Source organism: Musa acuminata, chromosome BXJ3-10 (assembly GCF_036884655.1).
Source record: "Musa acuminata AAA Group cultivar baxijiao chromosome BXJ3-10, Cavendish_Baxijiao_AAA, whole genome shotgun sequence".
Lineage (NCBI taxonomy): Eukaryota > Viridiplantae > Streptophyta > Magnoliopsida > Zingiberales > Musaceae > Musa > Musa acuminata.
Window position 1 is genome coordinate 19,674,304 of NC_088358.1, and position 12,720 is coordinate 19,687,023.

At 43.7% G+C, this 12,720-nt stretch overlaps 1 protein-coding gene and 1 pseudogene across 1 annotated transcript; one reads left to right on the forward strand and one right to left on the reverse strand.

Moving 5' to 3' along the window:
• The first annotated feature begins 2,269 nt into the window (after nt 1-2,269).
• LOC103999956 (formin-like protein 1) lies at nt 2,270-6,825 on the forward strand. The gene is made up of 4 exons (XM_009421864.3): nt 2,270-4,225; nt 4,300-4,499; nt 5,089-5,333; nt 5,852-6,825. Exons 1-4 carry the CDS (start codon nt 2,973-2,975, stop codon nt 6,635-6,637), a joined length of 2,484 nt encoding a protein of 827 aa, XP_009420139.2. The 5' UTR covers nt 2,270-2,972; the 3' UTR covers nt 6,638-6,825.
• A 554-nt stretch (nt 6,826-7,379) lies between these two features.
• LOC135651747 (acyl-coenzyme A thioesterase 2, chloroplastic-like) lies at nt 7,380-12,356 on the reverse strand (annotated as a pseudogene).
• Nucleotides 12,357-12,720: the final 364 nt, after the last annotated feature.

Below are 12,720 nucleotides of genomic sequence, written 5' to 3' on the forward strand. Positions count from 1 at the left end.
TCGCCGCGTCTTCTGCTTCTCGGCTCCCGGGCCGAGCTGCGGGGTTTCGAGGTGAGATGGGGAGCTCAGGAAGTGGTGCGTGAGTCTGGACAGGGGTCTCCTGTTGCGGCGCGGGCCGAGCCGCGTGCGGAGGGGTCCGCTGGGAGACGATCGGGATGGTGGTCTGGACCATGCTTGTCAGGGTTCGGACTTGGTGGGCGAGGTCGTGAAAAGCCTCGGGCGATACTAACGACGGGCCAGCAGGTGCGCCATCGGGAGGCGACAGGCCTGGGTCATTGAACAGTCGCCAGTAGCGTTCCGACACCGCTGCGGGGCGCTCGTCGTGGGTCTCATCATGCGGGGGATGTTCCCCCAAGGCGGGGAGCCCAGCGGTTGAGGATCCGTTGAGGTGGATTCGCTGATCACCTGACATTTGGACGGCCCTCCTTCTAGCGCTAATTTGTTACGGTAAGTAACTCTTTGAGCCGTGACCTTGGGGTCGATGCGGCTGGTTCAGGGCTCCAAACGGTTGGGATCAGCAGCGGGGAAGCGCCGGGACGCCGAGTGGATTCAGCAGCGGTCGAGTACCTGCACACAGGTCGGGTCGGTAGTGCGGCCCGATCCCTCCGACGACCGAGTCAGTGACGCGGAGAGGAGTGTTCAGAGAGAGAGAGAGAGAGAGGGAGAGAGAGAGAGAGACCCCCTTGCCCGTTGGGCGTCGGGGAGTATTTATAGAGGGGGTTTGATGTTACCTGATGTGCCGTCCTACAGGAGCAGGGCTATACCTCTGATGGCGTCTATCGTCATCGCGGACGTTGCGTGGAAGGCCGGGCTCCCGCAGGGTATGGGGAGCGTCAGTCAGCGCCTTGCTCTGCCTCGGCCGGTCGTGAGGGGTCAGCCGAGGAGGCCGTTTGGGTATGGTGCATGTCGCGTCGTCGTTAATGCTCACTCGGTACGGGCGCGTGTCGTGTCGGTGTTAATGCTCGTTTCCTAGGGCAGCGCGCTGCACAGGGGCGATTGACGTGGGGGTGTATTATGTCAAATCGGGGATATTATGTCAAATCAATTTTTACCCCTATCAAATAGCATATTTAAAGATACAATAAAAAGATTTATCAAGAAGATGGCATTAAGAATTGATCCTTCTGCAGAAGGAAATATTCCATCTGCCTGATGCAGAATGCAGATGAAAGATAAACACAAGAGGAACAGTGCACAAGAAGGGATAAGATTGATTTTTGAATGGGACTCTAAGACACTGAAATGTTTCTTCAGTAAAAGTCAAGTAGGCAAACCATCTTAGATGTGGACATAGTTGTTGTTCACCTCTGGGGTTATTAACATCATCACTGCAAATTCTAACATTTAACTGTTTGTACTCGGTGCCTATTATGATCCAAAAATGTAGTGCTTGATTATGAAGTCACATATCTAATTAATGGTAACCACATACAAATTTGTACATTAGGGATATTTTTTTTATAAGAAATTAGTATACTTGTATAATTTGGAATATCACTTCTATAATTTTCCAATTTTGTTAAAGATATTTTTTATACTGACAATTGGAATTGGTAGCTAAAGATTTTGATCTAAATCACCTTTTTTTTGTCAGCCAAAGATTATTTTATGACTAGCCTTTTTATGTTTAATTGGAGTGGTTGCAAGGTTGACTAGATCCCATTTTGGCTCATTGTAATGGCCAAACAAGTGTTGCAGATTCTAATCACCTCTTTTTTGCCTTTGAAGCTACTTAACTATGCCAATAAACACTGCACTCTGCTGCCATTCATGTGATGGATTAAAGTGCTGCAGTAGATTATGAGGATTAATTGATCAAGCTGCTATATTGTTTATGCCAATTGAACTGATAGGAGTTAAAGTGTTCTCGGCCTGTCTTTGTCCTGCTTTGACTTGACTGTCTTCTGCTTCATGAAGTTTCTTCCTCTCTTGGCCAACATCAGCAAGAGAGAGTTGTTGATCACATGATGCAACATTGCTCCAGTCAATCGAGAAACTTTTTATCAGGGAAAGGTAGAAAGCTGACAGCAGATGTGTAAAGATATGAGTTTGCAGGAGAAGACTGCACATGGAAGAAGCTGCAACAAGTCGATGCAAGTAGTACATGGAAGAGAAGGGGGTGCCATTTAACCATGCGCAAGCGAGTGGTGGTAATATTGAAATGGAAAAGACCTACGTGTTTAGTCGCCATGCATGCAGGCTGTCAGAGCGAGTCTTTATTCTTTGATTTCTCTGAAGCTTGGCAGGCACGCGAGTCTTCAGTGACCACTGTTCCCTCGCCATGGCTTCTTCTCACCCACTCGTTTTTGACCTTTCTTCCAAGCTTGAATTCCTGCTTTTTCTGCTCTCCTTCTCATCACCTTTCGAGCAGCAGCGAGTCCCAATCCTTGTCTTCTTCTTCTCACTTGATTTCCCTACTCATTCACCTCTCTCTCTCTCTCTCTTTCTCTCTATTTCAGTCACATTATTGACCTTTCATGCTCTTCTTCCAAATTTGAAGTCCATGGATTTCTGCTCACCTTCTCATCACCTTTCAAAAGACAGCAAGTTCCAATCTCTGCTTTTTCTTCTTCTCACTTGATCTCCCTATCATTTCACCTTAATATCCTTCTCTCTCTCCACTCTCTTCAATCATACCATTGACCATTCATGCTCTTCCTCCCAATTTGAAGTCCAGCCATTTCTGCTCATCTTCTCATCACCTTTCAAACAATAGCAAAGTTCCAATCCTTGTCTTCTTTTTCTCTTCTTTCTCTCCATACACCCACTTCATCTCCCTACTCTCTCTCTCTCTCTCTCTCTCTTCCTTTTCATCTTCTTCCCTACTCTCTTTCACATGCATACCTCTTTAACCTGTCACCTGCTCTGCTTGTGAACACTGTGAAGTAGAACAGACAATAAGCAAAACACTCCACTCCTTCTTCCCTCCCTCAACATTGGCTTCCTTCTCTTCTCTCAGTTCTCTTGCCACAATGCCATCAACATCGATGTCGTGCTCGCCTCCCGTTCCTATCAGCAACAGAAGGGCACTACACCTGCCTTTCTTCCCTCTTCCTTCCACTGCTCCAGCTAAGTCACCTTCCGCCTTGCCCAAGTACCCCTACTCCACCACCTCGCATCAGCCGTTCTTCCCGTTGAACTCCTCCCCGCCGCCCCCACCGCCGCCTCCGCCTTCCCAACAGCCCACCTTCCCGGCCAACATCTCCTCCCTCACCTTCCCTGGCTCCGCCCCCGCCCCTCCCTCCCGCCAGAGCTTTAAGGTCGTCGTCACCGTCCTCCTCCCCCTCCTCGCCATTCTCGCCGCTACGGCGGCGTTCTTCCTCCATCGCCGCCGCCGTCGCCTTTTTTCCGGCAAGTACGACGCCCGGTCCGACTCCCAACGACTCGTCCCCGCCGAATCCGCCGCATCCGACGGCGGCGCACCCAGGCCCGCCCCCTCCGCCGCTTCTTCCTCCTCCAAATTCCTCTACCTCGGCACCCTAGTCGACACCCGCCGCGACGGAGGCCCCCGACCTGGCGCAGACGGTATGGTCGGATCGTCCGTCCGGAAACTGGAGTCCCCGGAGCTCCGACCTCTCCCGCCACTTCCGCGCCATTACCGGCACGGGTACGGGAACGGGGAGGCGGAGGGCTTGTCGGAGGACGAGTTCTATTCGCCAAGGGGGTCCTCCGCCCGGAAGGAGAGCCCCGGGAGGTTGGCTTATGGGCGGGCGTCGAGCTCCCGGCGGATGTTCCCAACCGCAGCGGAGAAATGTGGATCCCTCAGCTGGAGAATGAGCACGCCATCATACTCGTCGTCGAACATGGCCTCATCTCCTCGTTCGTCGGCGCGCTTCGGATCGAGCCCCGGCCAATCCACCCGCAGATCATTGAAGTCCCTCTCCGAGAGGTTTCTGACCCGAGATCGCGAATTACTTGCTCCGCCGCCGCCGCCACCACCACCACTTCCAGTCGTGGTCACTGCTGCCCCAGGACCTCAACAGAGCCGTGCTCCACCCCTACAGATTCCTCCTCCTCCTCCCCCACTGCCGCCGGTCGGATACTGGGAGAGTCAGGTTCGGCAGCCACAGGCAAGACAGCCACCGCTTCTCGTGCCGCCCAAGCTCAAGACAGAGAAGAACGAGGAAGCCCAGCGGCCAAAGCTGAAGCCTTTGCACTGGGACAAGGTTCAGGCGAGCTCGGACAGAGCAATGGTGTGGGATCAGCTAAAATCCAGCTCCTTCCAGTGAGATTCCTCACCATGTTTCCTTCCTCCTCCCTTTTCCTTCTCATCGAGTTACACAACTGAGGAATCAACAGGGTGAACGAAGAAATGATCGAGACTCTGTTCGTCCGCAATGCAACCAACGCCACCCACAGGGAGACCAACCGGCGGCAGGTCCTTCCTTCGTCACCGCGAGAGAAGAGGGTGCTCGATCCGAAGAAGTCTCAGAACATTGCCATTCTGATGAGAGCATTGAATGTGACCAAAGAGGAAGTCTGCGATGCTCTACAAGAAGGTCAGGTTTCTTTGGCTCGATTTAGCTGCAATGACAAGTCTTCTATTGAGTTCTTTCTGGTTCTTGTTCTTCCATTACTGTCTCATTCAGTGTAACTCATTCCAATTAGAGGTCATAACAATGGCAATCAAATCGCCTGTCAAAGCATCACTTCTTGATGCCATTACATCTTTCTGTGAGGAGAAGCACATGAACTTGTTGGTGCAGAAGGTGTCCATCGATTACTCTGCATTACTATATAGGTTTTGTTGGATTTGAGGTATCAGTAGTGAGCAACAATGATGGAATATAAATCTTTCTGTCAGAATCCACAACCAACAGTTCTAACTTATGACAATAATTTTCACCTATTCCTTTTTCCTCTATTTTCCTATGAATTTACCTAAAACACTGCTAGAAAGTAATAATAATTTTGTTTTGTGTTATAGCATTTTCAACAATACTAGGAAAACATTACGAACAGAGTGGCAATGCTGAGAGATATTTTTTCAAAGAATTCGCCATTTTTTCTGTGCCAATAAAAATAAATAACACCTTCAGAATTACAACATTATTTCCATGAGTATCTAATCCTGATTTCTGAAAGCAGGCAATGCTGAGAGCTTGGGGACTGAGCTGCTGGAAACACTGGTAAAGATGGCTCCCAGCGCAGAAGAAGAACACAGATTGCAAGAACACAAAGATGACTCCCCATGCAAGCTTGCACCAGCTGAAGCTTTTCTCAAGGCATTGCTTGATGTACCATTTTCATTCAAGAGAGTGGATGCCATGCTTTACATAGCCAATTTCGATTCGGAGGTCAATTTTCTCATCAAGTCCTTCGAGACTCTCGAGGTACATCACTTGGTTCTTTCTGTAGTTTCTGTTCTGCTAGCAAAGAGGCTAATCCTAAGATCTTGTTTTTTGTGTTGCATTGACTCTTTCAAATGTCCTGCATGTTGTTTCCTAACAACATGAAAACCATCTTCTGTTTGAAGTTATTCTGATCATAAACTCATTATAGTGTTCAGCCATAAACTCGTGATGACATTACTTAGCTCCTCGGAGTTAAAACAGAACTTTATTTTCATTTCAATTGGCAACCTCTCTACTTGTATTTTTGATTGATATAGAGTCGATTTTGCTTCGCTTATCAATGATCAGTATAAGTTTTCCGTGTTTGTGTTTGAAATTACTTAGATATAGCTTTGACTATGGTTTGATTCGAATCGGGGCAGGTCTACTAAGATCAACTTAGATCAATAGATCAAGTGTTGCTTACTTTAAATGGATCCCATATGAGGATCTAAGCTCTCATGTTTGTTGGATCTGAGGCATCTCTCTGCCATTATAACTGAATTTGCCATCATCAGGCTGCCTGTGATGAGCTGAGGAGCAGCGGGTTGTTCCTCAAGCTTTTGGATGCCGTGCTCAAGACCGGCAACCGCATGAACGTCGGCACCAATCGGGGCGATGCACGCGCCTTCAAGCTCGACACCCTCCTCAAGCTAGTCGACGTCAAAGCCGCCGACGGGCGGACCACGCTGCTGCACTTCGTCACCCAGGAGATCATCAGATCCGAAGGCTCCACGGGTGCGCTACGGGACGAGCTCGAGGGCAGGAAGCTCGGCCTCCGGGTCGTCGCCGGCCTTGGCGGCGAGCTGGGCAACGTCAAGAAGGCGGCCGCGATGGACTCCGCCACCCTCAGCAGCTACGTCGCGCGACTCGCCGGGGGGCTCGGCAAGATCGACGAGGTCCTAAGATTGAACGAAGCGCTCGGCGCGGAGGAGTGCAGGCTGGGGTTCCGCGACGCCATGGTTCGGTTCTTGAAGAGGGCGGAGGACGACGTCATAAGAGTACAGGCACAGGAGAGCGTGGCGCTGTCGCTGGTCAAGGAGACGACAGAGTACTTCCATGGCGACTCCGCCAAGGAAGAGGCGCATCCTTTCAGGATCTTCACGGTGGTCAGGGATTTCCTGGCAGTCCTCGACAACGTCTGCAAGGATGTCGCCAAGATAAACGAGCGCACCACCGTCACCTCGGCACGGCATCTCCCGGTGCCGATGAACCCGACGCTACCGCCTTCTGCGTTTCCGAGGCTTCATGCCCTGAGACATGAAAGCTCTGATGAGGGGAGCTCGTCGTCGTCGTCGTCGTAGAGCGACACTGCACACTGCACACTGCACACTGCAGATGGAAGTGACAGCAGAAATGGAATTATCAGAGCTCTCTTTTTTTTTTGTATTAATAGGATTTTAATGTAAAAGATTCTTTTTTTTTATGGATTATTTTGCTCCTATCTGTACACAAGTTAGAGAAAAAATAAGGTTGACTACACTGACATGCTTTCTATAGTCTCTGCCATCAAAGCTTACTTCCAATAAGATATATACACAGCTACTAACAGCAGGTAAAGTGCAAATAGGTTGATCATATGTAATCTTATTGAATCTTTAAAGATTTTATATCTACAAATCTACAGTGAATGAGATGTAAATAGGTGAAATATGATGATTAGTTTCAACAATGCCCAGATTTACTAAGTTTATTTATTAGTATTCTACATGATCTTGGAATGATAAGATGTGATTATTTATATGGGTGGTGAGATTATGATATCTGTTAATTATCAATTGAGACTAAAGCATTCAGTAGGATATGTAGCAGGAGAGATCCTTTCCAGAAGTGGAAATATGATTCATACCCCCTCTAATTGGCAGGAGCAGCAGCAGCTGCAGATCTCCTAATTGACAGATTCTCCATTTACAAGACACTAAAAGAAGAATCATAGAATACAAAGAACAATAGACCACACAAGTATGTTGATAAATAGTGCTGAGAATAAGGTAATTAATTGCCTTGAATCCTTCATCCCATAAGTCATGACAAACAAGTTTGCCAACAGGAAAAGAGGTGTAATTAAACTTTATTTCAGAAACTATGCTTTATACAAATTTTATTCAGAAAAGTTTGCGGCAAATTATGTTCAGTACAGAGACACTCGTAAATGGTGTTCTTACTGCACAAATATATGGATGTAAACTGGCAGAAAACAGTCTTCCCATTCAAAAGGTAACCATCTATTTATATAGTTAAGCAAATATTTTATCGGCATCCATTCGCTCAAGGACCCGACAGGCTTCTTCTTCTGTGGGAGGCACTACATTGTGAATCTTTACTCCATTCTTTCGGGCATCAGGATTTAGATTAAAAGTGAAGTAGAATGTGTTTGGTATCTGCGCATCAGGCACATAGACAAGGTGAAGCTATTCATATAATCAAAACAATAAATAGCATGTTCTTTAGTTGTGTTACCTCACTGGTCTGGAGCTCAGGCCTCATTACATGAGCAACAACTTCAACGTTGATCAAAGGCTGAGCTGGGTTCTCTAGTTGTGTGTAAAGAATACAAGATTTGAGGCCAAGGAAGTCTCCCACGTCAACCTGAGTAATGTATAGTAAATGATTATGCCATGAAATGTCATTTCCAGAGGAGCAAAATGTTGATCTATGTAGACATCATCATGCCATGCATACAGATAGTATCTAATGCTTGCATATTAGACAGATAACAGGTGTAAAATCAACTGTAAGCATGCATTATGCATGAGATGTTCCTTTGTTCTATTGAAGTGAAAGAGAAAGAGTTTGATGTAATACACACAGAAATATCAGATTCAGTAAAGATGTAAGACTTGCGACTCACAGGTTTTAAGAAATCAACATGGTCCACTTCAAGAAAGCATGGCGTCTGCCCAACAAATGCATATGCAGTTGAAAAGGCAAGTTCAAATGCTAGGGTCATCAGAAAAGCCCCAAAAATACGACCACGGAAATTCCTTTGTTGAGGTTGGCAGATCAGTGAATTCTCAAGTTTGGTATCCCTTATTTGAATGCTGTCTCTATCTGCTAATGCAGGCAAATCACAAAACACACACCCCTCTGCCAACAACATCTTTAGCCTCATTATATCGCCATGCAAACTCTGCCCACCATTCTCAAAAGTTCTTTTTTTCTGTTCCTCTGGTTTCCCTTTCCGAACTTTATCCCTTTCTTCTCCTTCCTCAAAGAGCAACTTTTCTTGTTCAGTTTCTGGTAACAGGTGATTTACAGGAGTTGACTTTCCAGTCCTAGAGTCACATGCGACAAATGTGAAATTTACTGTCAAAGCCAGTGGATCTGTGATTGAGAGTCATCTGCCATACAGTGCACCATAATGAAAGTCACCAGAGAAAAAGCAGGGTGATTTAATGCACTAAACATGCTTGACACCTGCATGAATTCATATAGCAAAATTTAAGCAAATAAGTACTCATGAGATAGGAGATCATGAATTCTTTTCCATCTTGGAGACTGCACTGGAATTGAGCAGTGACCTATTGGGTCTATCATTATAAGGATATGAGAACTCATGGACAGATAATTGCTAGAGTTGGTAACTTCCAGATTTCCAAAGAAAAAAAGGGTCACAAGTTCATGATTATGACTGGTGATGAGCCTCCTTTCCTATATATTCCTGTATGATTATTAGTGGTCATACCAATGAGACCTATAAATGTCCAATATATGAACCAAAGGTATGAATGAATGTTTTCACTCCATTTACCAGATAGAATCATCACAAATACCTTGTTGAGTAACTTCAATCTGTACCTCAATGGATGAATGACCAACCCATGTGACAGCACCTGCTATCCTTAGGTCAGTGTCTACACGCAATGGCCTCTTTAGAACCATCTTATCTACCGAAGCAGTGACCAACAAGAAAGGCCTTGTAGTGCTATCATCATCAGAACAATGCTGGTCTCATGCAACAAATGCACTTCAAAAACTTACATATAAATGCCAAATTTCAGATAAAATGAAATTATCAAAAAGTTTATGTTAATGACTAGAAAGTTTGGCATAGTGTAAATCATAATATAACAATTTTATAGTAAAAAGCAAATAGAAGGTGCAATTAAAGTTTTGTAATTGCAGAAGGATCTTGTTCAATTTAAACCAAGTGATGCATTACGGAATTCCACGCAAGAAGTGATGCTGTAAATTGTGTTTCTTTAAAAATTCCATTTTGTTGAAAGAGAGCCATGAAGCTGAGAATTCAATAACCAGAAATTTTTACAACATTCTTAGTTTAATTTTATGATAGGTTGTAGTGGGTTAACAACCAAAGTTCTACTTATAGAGTATTTCTAAGTGTTTTGTGTAACTTCATTTACTTGTAAGTTGCAAGCAACAAGATGACAGGATCTGTGGTTTTTACTCACAGAAAGAAACTGAGTTTACATCATTTGACCTGCCAATGAACAGATCAATAGGTTCCAATATGAAAGTTTGTTTTTTAGTTTATTTATCCATCTTCTAAACATGATAATAGCTTCGAAACACCAAGAACAAATTAGTCTGCCAATGACAAGGTACCCAAAGCTTATGTGAAACTAAGATGGGAAAATGAATACACCTCTCGTTCTTCTTATTGATGCCAAGCTTCATTTCAACTATATGCCTAACTAGAGGAACATATAGACTCAGTCTAGTGACTACCTTCATATCAATGGGGCGACGTCGCCTCTCTCTTCTCCCTATGGGGCGACGTCGCAGAAAAATATGGCGACATCGCCAAAATCTTATATATATATTTATATATAAATATTTATCTATAAATATATATATTTATATATAAAATATTTTTTATATATAAATATTTTTATAAAAGGCGACGCGATGTTGCCTTTTATAAAAATATATATATATAAAATATTTGTATAAAATAAAATAAAAATTCGACGCCATCGCCTCTCTCTTCTCCCACAGGGTGACGTTGTAGAAAAACGAGGCGACGTCGCCAAAATCTCATATATATATTTATATATAAATATTTATCTATAAATATATATTTATATATAAAAGATTTTTTATATATAAATATTTTTATACAAGGCGACACGATGTCGCCTTTTATAAATAAATAAATAAATAAATAAAAATATATATATATATATATATATATATACCGTCTGGTAATGGGCGGTCTATGTATTGATCTGTTGACGGACCGGTACGTACCGCCCATATCGGACGGTATTATTTAAAATTGAAGACCTTGGATAAAACAATAATTTGAAGACACCCACCTATTTGGGCTTTGACTTTATTTTAAGAATATTGACCTACAACCATTTTCCAAGATCGAGTATGTTTCTATCTGTTTGCTCTTTGGCTAAGATGTCTGTTAGGGCATTGTTGGCTCATTGTTGTTTGATTAGCAACTTGAATTAATTACAACAATAATTATTATGATTCAATCATCTATAGTTCACTTTACTGAAACCAACCTCCTTACCAGTTTAATTAATCATTCTTGATTAGGATGATCAGAAAGTAACTTGTACATTTAAATTTTTTTTAAAAAGATACTAATTGGTTATTTGCTATCGGATGTCTTGGTCGCTTGAAGGTTATTACCTCCTTTTCTTTCATTTGGTTCATTGTTCTAAAGAAAATATTTTGTCCACCAAACCATATTAAGTTATGATTTCCACACAAGAAGCCAATATTATTTTCCATAAAGTTTCCTCAACCACACCAAGATTACAGCAAATGATGCTGTAAATTGTCTTTCTTTACTATACAAAATCCATCATGCTTAAAGGGATCCAATTATACATCAATCTCTATAACTAGCAACTCTCACAAGTGTTAGTTTAATATTATGACATTATAATGTATTTCTAAGTGTTTTGTGTAACTTCATTTACTTGCAAGTTGAAAGCCAAAAAGGATTGGAGGATTTATGGTTTCTACTCACACAAAGAAACTGAATCCATAATGATTTCGGCTGCCAGTTAACAATTATAAAAATTTGTCTTTGGTTTATTTATCCATTTTATCATGATACATCATAATAGCTAATCTGCTGATGACAAAGTACTCAAACCTTAAGTGAAACATAGATGGGTCGATCAATACACCTCTTTCTTCTTATCGATGTCAAGCTTCATTTCAACTATAGAGATAACCAGATGTTATAGTTGATAACCAGATACCCATAGAGACTCGAGTCTAGTGGCTACCTTCACTGCAATGGCGCCAGCAAGCGCATCGAGATCCTCAAGCAACTTCCCAATCCTGACGTCGTTTTATGGATCTCGGTACTGCTCCCGTAGGATGTAATCACTCGAAAAGTTGAAGATGATGCTCGTCCTGCTCTATGGTGGTGGCCTCGTGAGCAACTCCGACTGCGCCCCGTCCTCGGAACGCGCCTCCCAGAGAGCATTGGTCACCGGGGAATGGTACAGTCCCGACCACAAGCTAAGCGGCTTCCTGATCGACGAGCTCGCATCGATGTGAGGGGAAGACTCATCGAACGGCGATGCGAACGTCGAAACGACTTGAATCGGCGAAGGCGAATCTGGACTAATGGCGGCGGGAGACGATCCTTGAGGCGGTTTTCCGGCAGCAGAAGACGACATGAACCTGATTTGAGAGGTGGAACGGGGCGATTTCGGATCGAAAAGATTCGATCTTTCAAGAGCTCGAGCTGGTCTCGCTGCATTCGGATTGAAAAGACGCCATCTCGGGATCAATTGTCGCAGACAAGAATTCGGATTGGGAGGAAGAACAGAGCGGTTTGGGGGCAGAAAGATCCGATCTTGGTGAAGAATTGGGAGTGAAAAGGGGGAATTGGGGAAGGCTTTGGATGGGGATAATGGAAGAATGGGTGAGGGATTCGGAGGCTGTTGAGTTGAAGATGGAAAGTGAGAGTGATGTGAGGCTGAGGGTTTGCTTTGGGTGAAGAAAGCTGTGGTGAGAGAGATGTGGAGGTGAGAGGGAAGGTTACATCATGCAGTGGGAGGAATAGGAGACAGCTGTGGAACCAACCATTGAGCAAAGTTAGGACAAGTAATGGTTGGTTGGCGAAGAAGATTGCAACACCCCAAATGTTGTAGTTTTATGATTATTGGCCAAATTAGCTTTTAATTTATTACTTGCTCCATTCAAATATTTAAGATTTGCCAACATTATGCTTTCACCATTAACATATATTTGCTTTCATTATGTATGGTTTCATGTGATCAATTAATTTACCTTAAAAGAATCTTCACGATATAATTCATCAAGTTAAAATTTATTATTATTATTTATAAAGAATAAATGATAAAGATGAAATTCATGTTAAAATATTGATCAATTAAATTTGTTGAGGTCTTTAAAATTGATAAAAATAATAATTTAAACACAC